This window comes from Maylandia zebra, linkage group LG17, assembly GCF_041146795.1.
Source record: "Maylandia zebra isolate NMK-2024a linkage group LG17, Mzebra_GT3a, whole genome shotgun sequence".
NCBI lineage: Eukaryota > Metazoa > Chordata > Actinopteri > Cichliformes > Cichlidae > Maylandia > Maylandia zebra.
The window spans coordinates 15,943,212-15,957,986 of record NC_135183.1 but is presented as its reverse complement, the minus strand read 5'-3'; the positions used below and the strand labels follow the sequence as shown (position 1 = coordinate 15,957,986).

The following is a 14,775-nucleotide window of genomic DNA, read 5'->3' as shown; positions in this document are numbered from 1 at the left end:
TTTGCCACTGTTCTGGTAGACGTTGATCTTGGTTTCATCTGTCCAAAGAATGTTTTTCTCGAACTGGCTTTTTTTTTTAGATTTGTTGTTGTTGTTTCTTTTTAGCAAAGTCCAGTCTCGCCTTTCTATTCTTGAGGTTTATGAATGGCTTGCACCTTGCAGTGAACATTCTGTATTAATTTTCAGTCTTCTTCTTTTATATTCTCATTTATCCAGTATATCTACCATGCCTTTTATGCACTTCTGGACTTTTTCTGCTCTTCTGTTAAAACTATCTCAGCCATGCCACTCTAACTTTGTCCTTCAAACCAATATAATCCAGTCTCCACCCTGAACTGACCTGAAACCCACCGGTCACTCCTACTGCACACCTCACCAGTGTTTCACTGTTCTCATACATGTTCTGCACTAGTCTTTCTCTATATCCACAATGACACTGGCTGTCTTTCGTCCAGTTTTCCTCCCCTCACAACATGGTGATGGCCGTCCATCCATGAGACTAGTTCTGTTGGAGGTTTCTTCCTGTTAAAAGGGATTTTTTTCTTCCAACTGTTGCCAAAACACTTGCTTATAAGGGGGTTATAGGATTGTTAGGGTTTTTCTATTTTCTTTGTATTATTGTAAGGTGTTTACCTTACGATATAAAGCCCCTTGAGGAAACTGTTGTTGTGATTTGGCACTATATAAATAAAACTGAATTGAACTCCCTTTGTCTCTGTTTGTCTGCAACCTCAGCAGATCAAAGGGAAATTAATTTGATCGCTGGTGTGTTCTGTGTTCTCACAGCTACAGTTAAACTCTCAAGATCAGAAATAAGTACAAACATTTCATATATTTTCTAAATAAACAAATTATTACATGCACATTCCTGTGACAACGCAACAGTTTGCTTCACTTAAAAGTAAGGCAAACTGTTGCATTCCTTTTGCAGTGCAGAGTTAAGCTGCACATATAAAATGCATACCCCCAGCAGAGAATCTATATTGTGCCATTATCACCAGCAGGAGGTGACACTAGTGTTAGGTCTCTGAAGTGGAATCTGTTCACAGAGCCAGCAATAAACAAAGGTAGAATTTACATCGTGAAAGACCACATATTAAATGTCCATTCTCAATAATTGTTTATTTATTAAAACACAAGCAAGTGGAAAGAAAGTACAACTATAGACCACGTTACATTGCTTGGAGCCAGGCCCAGGGGAGGGGCTTGTCAACAAGTGCCTGGTGGTCAGGCTAGCCTGTGCAGCCTGGCCGGGCTCAGTCACATCTTAACATAACATATTAATGTAATATGCCTGTCTTACAGAAGGTGCACACCTCTTTTTTATTACAGAAGGCTGTGATGACTAACTGAAACCAGACAAAAAAATTTATCTATACAGTAACGTGCATCACAGCTTGTAAATCATAGCACATTTTCCATAAATGCAAAAATGTGAAGAAATAACTGCCTTCTTGTCTGGTTATCAACCTTTATTTTTTCTGTTTAAAACAAATGGAAAAACTCAACAACACATAAATATCCATATTTACAGCATCTGTGGTAGTGTAACACAGCCTTCTGCATTCTTTCTTCTATACTACACCCATCTGGTCCTCATGAGAGCGCTGGTGGAAGACAAAGGACACAGCAGCATCCCAAGACTCTTTCAGCACTTGGTCCCTCAGGCCCTTCTTGTCAGAACAGTGGTTCCAATGGGAGAGGTCACTGTTACAGTCAGCATCATTGTCAGGTTGTCTTGTTTCTCTGCCATTCACACAGCGGCGACAGCGAAACCTAATACAGGAGGGGAAAGAGAGGCTGATTAAGAGCGTGCCATACATTATGATCCATAGTGTGAGATTATTTTTCTATCATAAGTTGCGCAGAGAAAAGACATAACTGTGAGAAAATAATTTCATTTCAGCGGAGCAATTAAATTTCTCACGTGTGAAGAACTTAGCAGCAATGAACACAGTGTCTGCTTTGTGCAGCTACAGTTTCCCCCCCTCGCGGGAGGCTTTTTCCACCTACAGAGGAATCCTGCTAACACGAATCAACTGACTTTTGACTGGATGCCCATAGGATCCTTTGATCAACAGTTCAGGTGATTGTGTTAAACAGTTACATTGGTTATTTACTGCGTAGCAGTATATATACTGACAACAGTCACTGGATTACATCACTGCTGAAGAAATCTTTAAAACCAGAAGATTCAAAGGTAAGTTCTGAAGCCTCTGCACTGCTGTCCCATTAATCTGCATGCCCTTTATAATTAAAAATAACAAGGATGAGGCAAGGAAGTGTGCATCATAATCAATCAATTATAATTATAGCCAAAATAGAAATATAACCATGCCACCAAAAAGCTGCTCAGTCAGCAGCAAACACGTTCACTTTGGTGGGATGTGCAGCTACAAGTGATAAATCAGTACAGACCGAGAAACTGTAGCCGTGGCCGCAAAGCACACACTCCTGCAGGTGCGACAGCTTCTTTGTGTGGCTTTTGAGTTTTACACGCGAGGGTCGTTAAATTTAAGCACAAAGAATTTAATTGTGCTGTTGAAATTAAATTCTTTTCTTGGATTATGTTTTTTTTCTTGAATGCAACTTATGATAGAAAAATAATTCCATACATAGCATAATAATGGCTTCAAACCATTACTATCCACGTCAACCTAGCAATAAAAATGCCATAACTAACAACTTCGAATCACTTTTCACGACAGTGTCAAACCCTCTCAGTTTTGCTCAAATAACTATTAATCTCGAAAACTCACATTAACCTCACTTGGTGTCAGTTCTTGTGCGAAAGCCCATAAAACCTAAAAGCACATGATAGGCTGCCCAGAACATGATAGATGCAAAGATCTAACTGCAGCTGCAATGAGCTCTCAACTCAGAGAAGAACACATAACCTTTTACAGCTACGTCACTTGTGCCAAGAAAATTTCTACAAGATATTTGGGCTTTAATTTTAATTTACCATTTCTAGAGTAAATTAAGTTCTCTGGACAATTAGTAGACTGAACAGCACAGACAACGTGTGTGAGTAACGTGTTGTACTTGTCGTGTGTGTCACTAGTGGTCTCTTCGTTGAGAGTGAAGAGTTCTCGGAGTTCGCCCAGAGAGAAGTGACGCTCCACATCCTGCTCTTCATCCACCACACAGCTGCTCAGGGCTTTTTTATGGGCCTGCCTTTGCAGGATCTTCTCTTCAATTGTTCCCGTCTGTCGGGAAACAAGCACAAGTCAAAACTGGTAAATCTGTAACCAGCTCAGTGTAGATTTCAAAAGTAACCTGCTGTACTAAAACACTGAATGTGAGGTCCTAAACACTGTTGAAAATGCACTGAACTGACAGAGAGAAGTCGGTAGATGTAGCAGGTCTTCTTCTGACCATCTCTCCACACCCGAGCCATTGCTTGCTCGTCATTCGCTGGGTTCCAGTCGGGATCAAACATCACCAAGCGGTTAGCACCAATCAGATTGAGGCCACATCCACCAGCCTTGCTACTCAGCATGAAGATGAACTCTGGGTTCTGAGAAAAAGATGTCTTCAGACGCTGTTCAGAAGTCTTTCAAAGCTCTAAATATTGCTTCAAACTGATTTTCCAACTCACCGATGGGCTGTTGAACTTTTCCACAATCTTGGCTCTTTTCTTGATGGACATTGTGCCATCCAGCCGAACATAGAGGTATCTGACAAAGACACAAAGGAGGAGGAATTAAAATCATTTAAATAGCGCACTTAAAATAGTGATTTCTGCAAATATACCTTCTAGATCTGCAGAGCTTTTCAAAGAGATCCAGAGTCTGTGTGTAGTTGGAGACAAGCACCACTTTGTCTCTTGTTGTGGTCTTTGTCATTGCCAGAATGTAGTCGAGAACCAGCATTTTCCCTGAAATAAACAAAGCAATAAATAGAGAGAGGAGAGGCTGCATGACTTTAAAATAGCACCACCCTTTAGACACATTAGGCACATTTACAGAAAATTAGTCTTAACAAAAGAAGGCAATAAAAAAGTTAATTCTTATAAAACAATATTTTCTTTAATATTATGTAAATGTAAACATTAGACAAGCTATTAAATTGTGAAAACAACCCTGTTCACATTTTTACTTATCTATCTGACCTAATGTTCTGTTTACATTCTACTAATCTAATGCTAATCTTCTTCCAACTAGTAAGTGTGGATGACCTGGAAGACCATCAGAGGAGCTGCACCACGATATGCTGTGCACGTTCTTACCAGAGAGCTGAGGTTCAACATCTTTGGTGGAGTAGTTTGGAGGGAAAAGTTCTAATGCCCCTTCAAATCCCTCCTCCCGTTCCACACACTTCTCATAAATAAGAGCTGGATCTGAGAAAGATGGCACTCATTTGTATTTTTTCCAAGCAGAAGATAATTCTAGATGTAAGACGACAATCTTGTTTTCTATTAATAGTTTACATTTTAGCTCAATTATGAGAGGACAATTTTTCTGATGATCACTGTAGTGTTCACAAATGCAACATTTTGTGTTACATTTTTCTCACTTACGATTGCACAGTTTCTTGAGTGATGTGATGGAAGACAGGGAGGAGACACTTATTTTGCCCTTTTGTAATGTCTCAATGGGTTTGGCCTGCTTTAGAAAGTGTTTATAGAGCTCTGTCTGTAGAGGGGTCAGCCTGCAAGGAATCACAAAGAGACACAAATTCAAATTAAATTCCATGTAAATTAAATCCTGTTTACATTTTTGTTTTGGGACACTCCATACTCCCAAAACACCTCCCACAGGACACCCCGAGGGACACGTTCGAATGCCTTCTCCAAGCCTACAAGACAAATGTAGACTGGTTGGGCAAACTCCCATGCTCCCTCGAGCATCCTCGAGTGGGTAAAGACCTGGTCCAGTCTTCCATGATCGGGACAAAAACTGCTCGAGTAAACCTCAAGTAAGGGATATATCAAAAGTATCATAATTTATCAGAAAAATAAATAAATTATGGTAGCCCCAATACTACCCCTCAGCCTCCTTGCAGGAGAATTTTCCTCTGTACGTTTCCTCTGAAAAGTCCCGGTTCTAGAAGATTTAATTAGCAAGTCACTAATCCTACTAACCCTACCCTTGGGTTACTGTATTTTTTCATATCTTGCACCAGGTGTTCAATATTTTAACAATACTGCTAATTGTAACCAATGTGTTAATTAGAGCATGCAAGAACATAAAAATATGTCCTTCCAACACCATAAGAAAATGACACATGAGCTATTTTACGAGGCTTTCACTCTAGCGATTCTGCTAGCTAAGTTTTAGACAGATGTTGATAATTTTTTACTGCTAAAACTAAGCAAGCTTTATAATCACTTAAAAATTTTGCAACAGCAACAAATGCAGTGTAAAATGTAAAAAACACTGGTGGCTGGCAGTGCTACACAGCCTCCTTGGAGAGGATATTATGCACCTATAATAGCAGATGCAGTTATTTCTCTAAGGTCTACTTAAACAAATCAACGAGCCTTATTTGTAACTGGTAACAAATAATGAAAGAAATGGTACGCTTTAATCTATGCACTAAGTCAGTCTGTTGAACCTCAGTATCATTCTCACTACAAACTGTAGCAATACTGACAGATCATTCCACGTCAGGTTTACACAAAATAAAACAATTATAAATGAAACAATAAGCATGTAATATCTTTTAACACTTATATCAAATTGTACCCTGGCCTTAAAATCCATACAGTTACAGCAATCTGACAGCATAAGGTTTAATTTAATCATTATAAAAACTCACTGTAAAACAATAGTTATTGAGAAAATGCTTTGAAAATCATTTTGTCAAAAGACTGAAACAATGATGCTGGTATATTATATCGTGCCACTGATTAAAAAACAAACAAAAACAAATTGTATCAAAGTGTCCCAGACGCTCCGCAGATGCAGCTTTGCTATTGGTATGAGAAACCTATATGATATCCTTCCTGAGTACTACATATATGGCATGGGTTTTTTCATTTATTAATTTTTAACTTAAATTTTTTTTAAATCCTACAATACTGCTTTCTTGAGCTATTGTGTTTTCAAAACTTGCATCTACTAAAAATCTCGTATCAGAGCCATGTATGGTTTCAATTTGAAAACCCTCATTTTCATCTTAGGTGATTTATCGTCTTTCACAAGATTTTCAGACAACTTGAACAATAACCTTGAGGTCAAAGTCACCAAGATTTTAACTTTGAGATTTTTAATAGATCTGGAAAAAAAAAAAAAAAAAAACCTGCGTCACCTCGTTCTCAAGTTATTGTGTTCACAAAGTTGGGTGTCCATGGTGCCCAGCACCCACCCAGCCAGCAGAGTGAGGACAATTTATAAAAATTAAAATATTAAAGAAGTTATCTCTGCTTAAAAAAAAGAGGGTTCTTCATGTTGAACACCAATCTACCTACCTGCAGCACACAATCTGCTCAATTTTCATAGGAAGATACTTGGACAAGATATCAGATGTCCTCCTTATCAAACACCTGTTGATACAGAATATGGTCATTACAACCGAAGCAGAATAAAAGAGAGTTCAGTTTGTTGAAGACATTCGTCTAAACGCAAAACATATAAATAAATATTTATTTTTAGGATGCTTATGTTTACTTGACTCTGTCTAACAAAGACAAAACAAAGGAGCAGGAATTAATATAATTTAATTAACACAATTAAAATAGTTGTTTCTCCAAATGTATCAGAGATTATGCTGCATAATCTCATTCTAAATCTAATCTATGAAAATCAGATAATGAAACAAAAACATGCTGCATTCAATTACAAAATTATATCTTAAAAGAAATCAAAATAAAAGCTAAAAGCCTAGAAATTAACAGGAACAGGTCATAAGATTAAATAAAGTTTCATCCCCTCTGTGTGTGTCCCAAGGATCCCAGGGGCTATGTTGTCTGGGGGGAGGGGGAGCCATTCAGAACCCCCTGTGCTGCTTTTGGAACAAAATGAAACAAGTGTGGACATTTCTGCAAGACAATGATGCCAAACATGCAGCCGAGGAAACTTTCAACTGGTTTCAGAGCTGCTACAATTACCCAGCCAATCACCTGACCTGAATCGAAATGAAAATCTGTGCGAAGAACTAAAGCTCAGAGTTCATAGAAGTGGCCCACAGAGCCTTCACAACCTGAGAAATGCATGCAACTAGGTTCTCCATACAGGAAATGTTGAAGCTGTCATTGCCAACAAAGGCTTTTGTATGAAGTATGAAATCAATTTCAGTAAGTGTGAAATACTTTTTTCCTGTATCATTTCTCATTATTACACATAACTTAATTTATGAACAGCTATGGGTTCTTTACATGAGTGGATTGTTACCGACATCCGGTGAGAATTTTGTGTCAATAGCACTCTTGAAAATATATTTACTTAGAAAATAGCACCAGCACCTGCCTGAAGGCAGTTTATATTATAAGGTAAAGTACTTTAGTGTTCTGTTGCATGAACTTACCTGTTGACTATGCTGATTAGCTCCTTCAGTTTTTCTTCCCCACTCAGTCTTTCTTTATCACTGGCATCTGCATCCCGTCCCTTAAGGATGGGAAGTTCGAATCGCTTTTTAAATTCCTGGGATGTGCCTGCAATCCAGATGAAACGTTAAACAAATCTGATCAGAAAAGAGCTTTTTACCTATTTCTGTATTTGTAATGCTGCTTACCAAGAATACCAGCATTAACAAAGTGGACCAGGCTGAAGTACTCCAGAAGGTCATTCTGTATGGGTGTGCCTGATATCAGCACTCTCCTCTGGGCACTCATGGTGTTCAGGGCCTGATATGTCTGGTTATCAGAGTTCTTAAGCCGATGGCCCTGAAGAATACAATAGTACTGTTACATCCTAACTTCGAGAGTTCTTGATAGCTCTGAATTGTATGGATAAAGTGAAATACTTCGTCACAGATGATAAGTCCAACTTTTCCCCTGTGCAGAACCTCAGCGTGCAGTCGAAATGTCTCATATGAAATGATGAGGATGGGTGTGTGTGCTCTCAAGCTGCGCTGCGAAATGAAACTCTCTGAAAGAACAGAAAACAAACAAATGACCCTTTAGGGAAGCTCATCTAACAAACTTCTTACTATTTAAACAATATTAGCAATAGCTCTCAAGTAAAACCATCTTCTCTTAAACTTAAGTCTGCTTGGGCAACAATTTCAATCATGTACACTGGGGCGATCGTGGCTCAAGAGTTAGGAGTTCGCCTTGTAATCGGAAGGTTGCCGGTTCGAGCCCCGGCTTGGACAGTCTCGGTCGTTGTGTCCTTGGGCGAGACACTTCACCCGTTGCCTACTGGTGGTGGTCAGAGGGCCTGGTGGCGCCAGTGTCCGGCAGCCTCGCCTCTGTCAGTGCGCCCCAGGGTGGCTGTGGCTACAATAGCTTGCCATCACCAGTGTGCGAATGTGTGTGTGAATGGGTGGATGACTGGATATGTAAAGCGCTTTGGGGTCCTTAGGGACTAGTAAAGCGCTATATAAATACAGGCCATTTTACACTCTATGACAATGTTTAGAATATTTTTATTCTACTGAAAAAAAACTTTTCACTGACAATCACTGAAAGGTCTTCCTTAAGCTAGCAAAAGATATAATGCTGAGATCAAAGATTATTATACTCAGACAATCTGGGGATACACTTCTTTTTGTTTTTTCTTGGCCAGCTGACCAATCAGAGACTAAGCTTTTTAACAGGGCGGGCTCAAAGAGACAGGAGCTAAGACTATAACTTTGGTCCATTACAAGGCTTTTCCAACAACCTTTCTGTGGATATTTATAATGAGAGAGAAATTAAAGTTAGATACCTAGTTGTCTATTAATGCCTTCCTTTGATCCTCCATCAATGGCCAATGGTGTGATACGTGTTCCCAGCCACTTTCTGACTTCATTATACCAGTTATGAACCAAGCTTGAAGGTGACACCACAATGGCCTTGTCTATCTCTGGCTTAGTATCAGGGCTTTGGCGTAGCAGGGTCCACATGAGGGTGATGCACTGCAAGGTCTTTCCCAACCCCATCTCATCAGCCATGATGCAGCCATAAGATCCTGGTATGCGTCGGCCCGTCACACACTCCCACATGAACTTTACACCCTTAAGAAATTAAAGACATTCAATGTGAATTTCAAAGAAAAAAAAAACATCACTTAAGGTGAACTACACTGCTTTTTTGGAGCTGAGTCACACTTCACTCTCTTCTTACTAGTTGGCATAAGATATCAAAGTTTCAGAAGCAGCTTGCAAACTACTTTTGGAGGACTGTAACAAGCTGAATTTGTGGCTAGCTGAGCCATGAGGTAAAATACAATGTTAAATTAAACCGTGACAACATCCAAAACCGTTGAAGACATTAAGAATAACTAACTGTGCACAGGCACAAATCTGTGATTCATTAACATTTTCATTCATATTTTACAAACAAATTTAGCAATGCCTCTAAACATTACCCAAGACTTGGCAGTCTTGGGTAATTTAAACAGAAGTATTTAAAGACAAGAAGTTTTACGTTACAGTTTTTTAATATTCTTGGTTAAACTAACATTTATTCTCTTATAATAATTTATAAGATGATTTGTTTTTGTAAATCTAGAGTCAAGCATGAAACATTCCACAGTATATGTTTAATACTATGATACTGTTGTATGATATGTGCAATACAGTAGCATAGAGTAGTTTATGTGTAAAGATATCTTGTGTTTACCTGTCTCTGATGGGGTCTGAGCACTTTGCCTAACACTGGATCCACAACCACATGAACGGGTAGTTTTTCTCTGAAAAGAGCAAAGATAGCTTGTGTCACACAAGTATTTTTTAAATCACAAACATGAACAGCACTCTGACAAGAAAGTATTGAGTAAAAGATGATGTATTGAAGAAGGAGTTGTGTTTTTGACCTACTTGTCAGCTTTGATCAGGTCATGGGCACTCAGAGCTGGAGGCTCGTAAAGAATCAGAGCATCTTCGGCAAAAGGATCATGGAGTGGTCTTCTCACTCCTGCACGCTTTAAACCAAGTGCCCTGATTCCCAGTGATCCTGTAGGTATTTCATTAACACAGCAGTGAAGTAATATGCCTGCTGTACTAAAATTAAAAGAGCCATGGTGAGAGAAAAATGTTACCTGCATAATTTGGAATAGGAATTTTAAACGGTTTGGACAGGATACTTTGAATAAATGCCTCCTGCAGAAAAGATTTTTAACAGGTAAGCCTCGTTAAATCATTAAACTTTATTCACACACAAAATCTATACAAAGATATTTATCTGACAGCTTTAAACAATGCTTACATGTTTTTCACCATCCATACATGCAGGACGGTTGTTGATCTGCGTCAGAGGCTTTCTATGGATAGAAATGTGGTTTTCTCTCATTTCATTATCGCCTTTTCTTCTTTTCTCCTGCATAAAAAATATAAATAAATAATGAAAATGTTTTTTAAATATCTGTAAATGGCATACACCATAAATTAGGCCCCTCACTTTCTGCCATGGCTCTTTAAAAAAAAAAAAAAAACAAAAACAAAATTCAGCAGGTTATCCACTGCTCTAATTTTCTACTAATATATATATATATATATATATATATATATATATATATATATCTTGAATCCCTGTTCATATACTGACATTTCTGAATGTTTGTTTTGTAATTCATAACTCCTGAAAAAAGTAAGCACATTGCATTTGTGTGTGTGTGTCTTTTAAAAACAAAAACACTAATGAGGAAGCTGTTAACAGTCTTTTAATAACATACACAAGTGGCAAAAAAATGATGGCTGGCTAGATGTGTATAACTCATATTTCTATAATTAAACATAAAATTACTGTCGCATCTTTACCTTACAATATTAAGCGTCTTGAGGCGACTGTTGTTGTGATTTGGCGCTACAGTGGTCCCTCGTTTATCGCGGGACCACCGTTCTAAAAATAAGCCGCGATAGGAAATAGCCAACTTTATATTTTACAATCATTATAGATGTTTCAAGGCTGTAAAACCCCTCACTACACTCTTTATACACTTTTCTCAGACAGGCACGAACATTTTCAGATTTTCTTCTCCTGTTTAAACACTCTCAAAGTCCAAACCTTCGTAGAAAAATAAGTCCAGTATTATAGAATGAAACCAAAGGCACCCACAGGTGCATTTGATGGTGCAAAATTTATGGTTGACATTGTTGTGTTTTGGGGGGAGAACTTACAAACATACACACAGCAGGGGCATAATTTCCAGGGGGGTTATGACCACCCCAGTAATCAGACGCTATCAATATAATCCCCCCAATAAAATTATGAATTATCTTGCATAAATAGGCTGTTGATTTTCTTTACTCATTTCAATTATTACCAGCAAAATAGTTGCATGTTTAATCATCTGGAAATTTACCCAGATTTATTTATTTATTTTGACAGAGATCTTGACACCCCCAATGTTCAGCACAAAGTTAGGCCCATGAACATACAGTACAGCACTTCAGAGTCACACTGCTAGCGAATGTAAATTTGACGTGCTGGACGCATTCTGTGCTGTGCAGGAGATGCGGTACGGAGGAGATTGATTGACAATGGTCTACAGCCAATCAGGTCGCAGAACACGATGTGCTATAAAAAACAAAAAACAAACATGTAAAATTGCACAAAAAAATCCGCGAAACAGTGAGGCCGCGAAAGCTGAACCGCGTTATAGCGATGGACCACTGTATACAAATGAACCTGAATTGAATTGAAAGTTTTAATAGGAAAACCCTTAATCTAAGAAATCAACTTGGGATGTAACACCTAAAATTTAAAACATCCTATTCTCCTAGGATGCCTAAAGGCTAAAGTGCACGCTTACTTTCCTATTTGAAACGATGTCTAAAGGCAGGTTTAAAAAGGTGTGACACAGGTCAAGAAGCACTCCAACATTAACACCTTAGCTCCAGATATACAGCAGCGGTCCTGTACTTACAGGTTTATGTGTCCACTCATCTTCACAGTAGTCTCCCTCCTGCTTGCGTTTGGCAATCTGACTGGGAGCGAGACTCCTCCGCTGGGACGGAGGTTCATATATTGGCATTACAATTTCTTAATCAACACCCTAATGTAGTGTGTAGGCCAAATGAAATAACTACGAATACGGCTTATTACTTACCATTTCCACGTCTATTCTATGTGGCTGTAGTAATGCTGAGACGTCTCGCCTCACCGTGTTGCTAGCGTTTGTTCGTAGTTACCGCTGTCTGCTTCTTGTCTGTGCCGGTGTACTCCTCCGGTACTATAAACACTCGTTTAACAAATACGTGTTCCCAGCGTTAACGTGAAACGCACTACTAGGTGTATATAGTTAATAGCAAAATCACGATAACGTCAGTATACATAAAGTATACGGCGCACTTTCCTCCTCGTTTCAACTTGGCGCTAATTGTTGTACAACACTACGGAAAGCCGGAAGGACAACAAACTGTTGTAGGCTCGATCTTTATTCGTCCTGTTCAATGAAGCAGAGTACCTGTTGAGTTCACTCTGTTATTAGTGACATTTCTTTATTTGAAATTATAAAGTGAACAGTCAGTCATTCCAGTTCAGTTTGTACAGTAGACATACCAGGCAAATAAGAGTAACAATTAGCAGTACAAAAAAAAATATGAAGGGTAAATAAGAACGGGGGAGCGATATGAGAGACTTCATAATAGCTTTGTACTTGAAAATTGTATCTGTGACAGCTAATTTGTTGCTGTTATTGGTGACATTGCAAACACCCTTCAGTAACCATTCCGTCATTGACAGGAAGCTCAGTCATGCTTTTCAGTCTTGAAATTGAGCAAAAAGTAACAAAAAGTAATATCAATGACACCATGGCACTTTGTAACAAAAGGTGTGGTTGATTGTCCCGATGAAAAGGTTTTTTTCCCCCAATTTTTTAAAACGTGTTGATAGATCAATAAGTTTAGAAATTAACACCACATAATGTTGATTTATTTAGACTATGAATATAAACCAATGACTATTTTGAATTATTCAATTACTCAGCCAACCTTTTTGCCCGTAACCAAACTGCAGGGGGTGCAACAGGGCCTCTATGATGTCTTTAAAGTAGCTTAACACCAGGAAAAACTGTGACATCAGAATATCACTCTTTTTATCTTAGGATAATTGTAAGAGCATGTTCTCTTCTCAGGAGAAATTGCCGCCGGCGTCAATGAGGTTGTTTTGCGAGTGTCTCCTGTCACAGATCTTCAAAGAAATCACCCCAGCCCTCACTCCAAACAGCTGATAAGAGTTACACACCCGCCCACATCTATAACATTCAATTTTATTTTGTTTATACAACGCCAAATCACACCAAAAGTCGCCTCTATTCTCTTTATACTGTAAGGCAGACCCTACAATATTAGCCACATGTATACATGTGTTAACATTTATTAGAACATATATATAATGTATTAGACCATTAACAATGGTCTTTGAAAACCTGGAGAGAACTTTAAAAAAAATTACAGTAGTTGAAAGTCTGGCCTCTCTTATGCAAAATTTAGAGAAATGATGGATGAATGATGACTCAAGACTTTTAAGTTTAAAGAAATTTAGAGGATTAATCTATTACAGAAAAAATGTAGGTCATGCTCATAATTCTAACAGAAGTCTGAACAACTAACAATCCATCAAACAAGAACAAGAAACTAAATGAAAAGGTAAGGGTTTTTTGGGTTGTTTTTTTTGGGGGGGGGGGGGGGTGTCTTTAGCCATCAGAATTGTTGGGAACATATTGGTCCATTAGATTGACCTTTGTTATTTTATTTTATTTTATTTTATTACAGACTGCACAGACATGACTGGGGGAGAGGAAAGAAAGAAAGAAAGAAAGAAAGAAAGAAAGAAAGAAAGAAAGAAAGAAAGAAAGAAAGAAAGAAAGAAAGAAAGAAAGAAAGAAAGAAAGAAAGAAAGGGAAAGAAAAACAAAAGGGAAGAGGGACAGTGCGAGACAACACTTAAAAAAAAGAAAAAAAATCACCTGGACCACCTGTTGAGAGAAAAAAAGAGGAAACAAGCAAAAAGAGAGCAATACAATGCAGTGATGTGCCCGTGGGCTCTGCCAGTAGGCAGCCATGCCAGAGTGGACCGAGCACCAGGCCCAGAGGCCCGAGGTCCAAGGGCCCCCCCAGCCCCCAGAAAACTTCTGACTGAGCCACGGGCACCCAGCCCCGCCAAGCAGCCACCGGGAGTGAGCCTGTACATACCTGAGCACCCAGCCCCGGGCATCGAGAACAAGCAAAGCACCAACGCCTGAGGGCATCAGCCACCAGCAGGGAGTGTGGTGGGGTAGATAGGCCCCCATACCTGGGAGGGCCTGAGATGTTCCCAGAGAGGCGAGTCTCGAACTGGGAAGAGTTTCATCCATCTATTTTACGTTTTTACATTTTAACAGCTGAAAATATTTAAGAATGAAAGCTATCAAAAGAATGTAAAATCCAACGTATCCATAAAAATCCTGACTTTTTTTTACCCTAATGACAAATATTGCCATCTTCTCACAAACAGATGTAAAAATATTATATAATAATACTTTTTTTTCTTCATTTAAAATCACACAGTCTTTTAAAAAACACTTCAGCCTGAGGTCCAATCAAGTAACAAGGATTAAAACTTACAAACAGAACAGCTTATAAACTACAAACTAAAGGTTCTTAATGCTGTAACAAGTAGAGGAAATTATACAAACAAACTTTTGTATTCCAATCTCCTAAATGTTTGTTATTGTTGTTGTTGTTTAATAATAATCAGCTCATGAAT

The 14,775-nt window shown here is 38.6% G+C and overlaps 1 protein-coding gene across 1 annotated transcript; it reads right to left on the bottom strand.

Moving 5' to 3' along the window:
* Nucleotides 1-1,103: 1,103 nt before the first annotated feature.
* Nucleotides 1,104-12,418, bottom strand: rad54l (RAD54 like). The gene is made up of 18 exons (XM_004569290.6): nucleotides 12,138-12,418; nucleotides 11,955-12,035; nucleotides 10,295-10,405; nucleotides 10,128-10,188; nucleotides 9,907-10,042; nucleotides 9,710-9,779; nucleotides 8,814-9,102; nucleotides 7,909-8,033; nucleotides 7,678-7,828; nucleotides 7,471-7,597; nucleotides 6,416-6,490; nucleotides 4,523-4,653; nucleotides 4,232-4,342; nucleotides 3,757-3,880; nucleotides 3,602-3,680; nucleotides 3,341-3,520; nucleotides 3,046-3,209; nucleotides 1,104-1,776 (listed from the first exon to the last, which is right to left on the bottom strand). The coding sequence occupies exons 1-18, from the start codon at nucleotides 12,138-12,140 to the stop codon at nucleotides 1,575-1,577; spliced, it is 2,220 nt and encodes a 739-aa protein (XP_004569347.3). The 5' UTR covers nucleotides 12,141-12,418; the 3' UTR covers nucleotides 1,104-1,574.
* Between the last annotated feature and the right edge of the window lie 2,357 nt (nucleotides 12,419-14,775).

Bases quoted from the DNA above. Each gene is read 5' to 3' on its own strand.
- rad54l (XM_004569290.6), bottom strand. The intron at 10,406-11,954 runs GTAAGTACAGGA...TTTTTTATGCAG, and splicing joins ATGAGTGGACACATAAACCT to GAGAAAAGAAGAAAAGGCGA. The intron at 4,343-4,522 runs GTAAGTGAGAAA...CATCTTTCTCAG, and splicing joins ACTCAAGAAACTGTGCAATC to ATCCAGCTCTTATTTATGAG.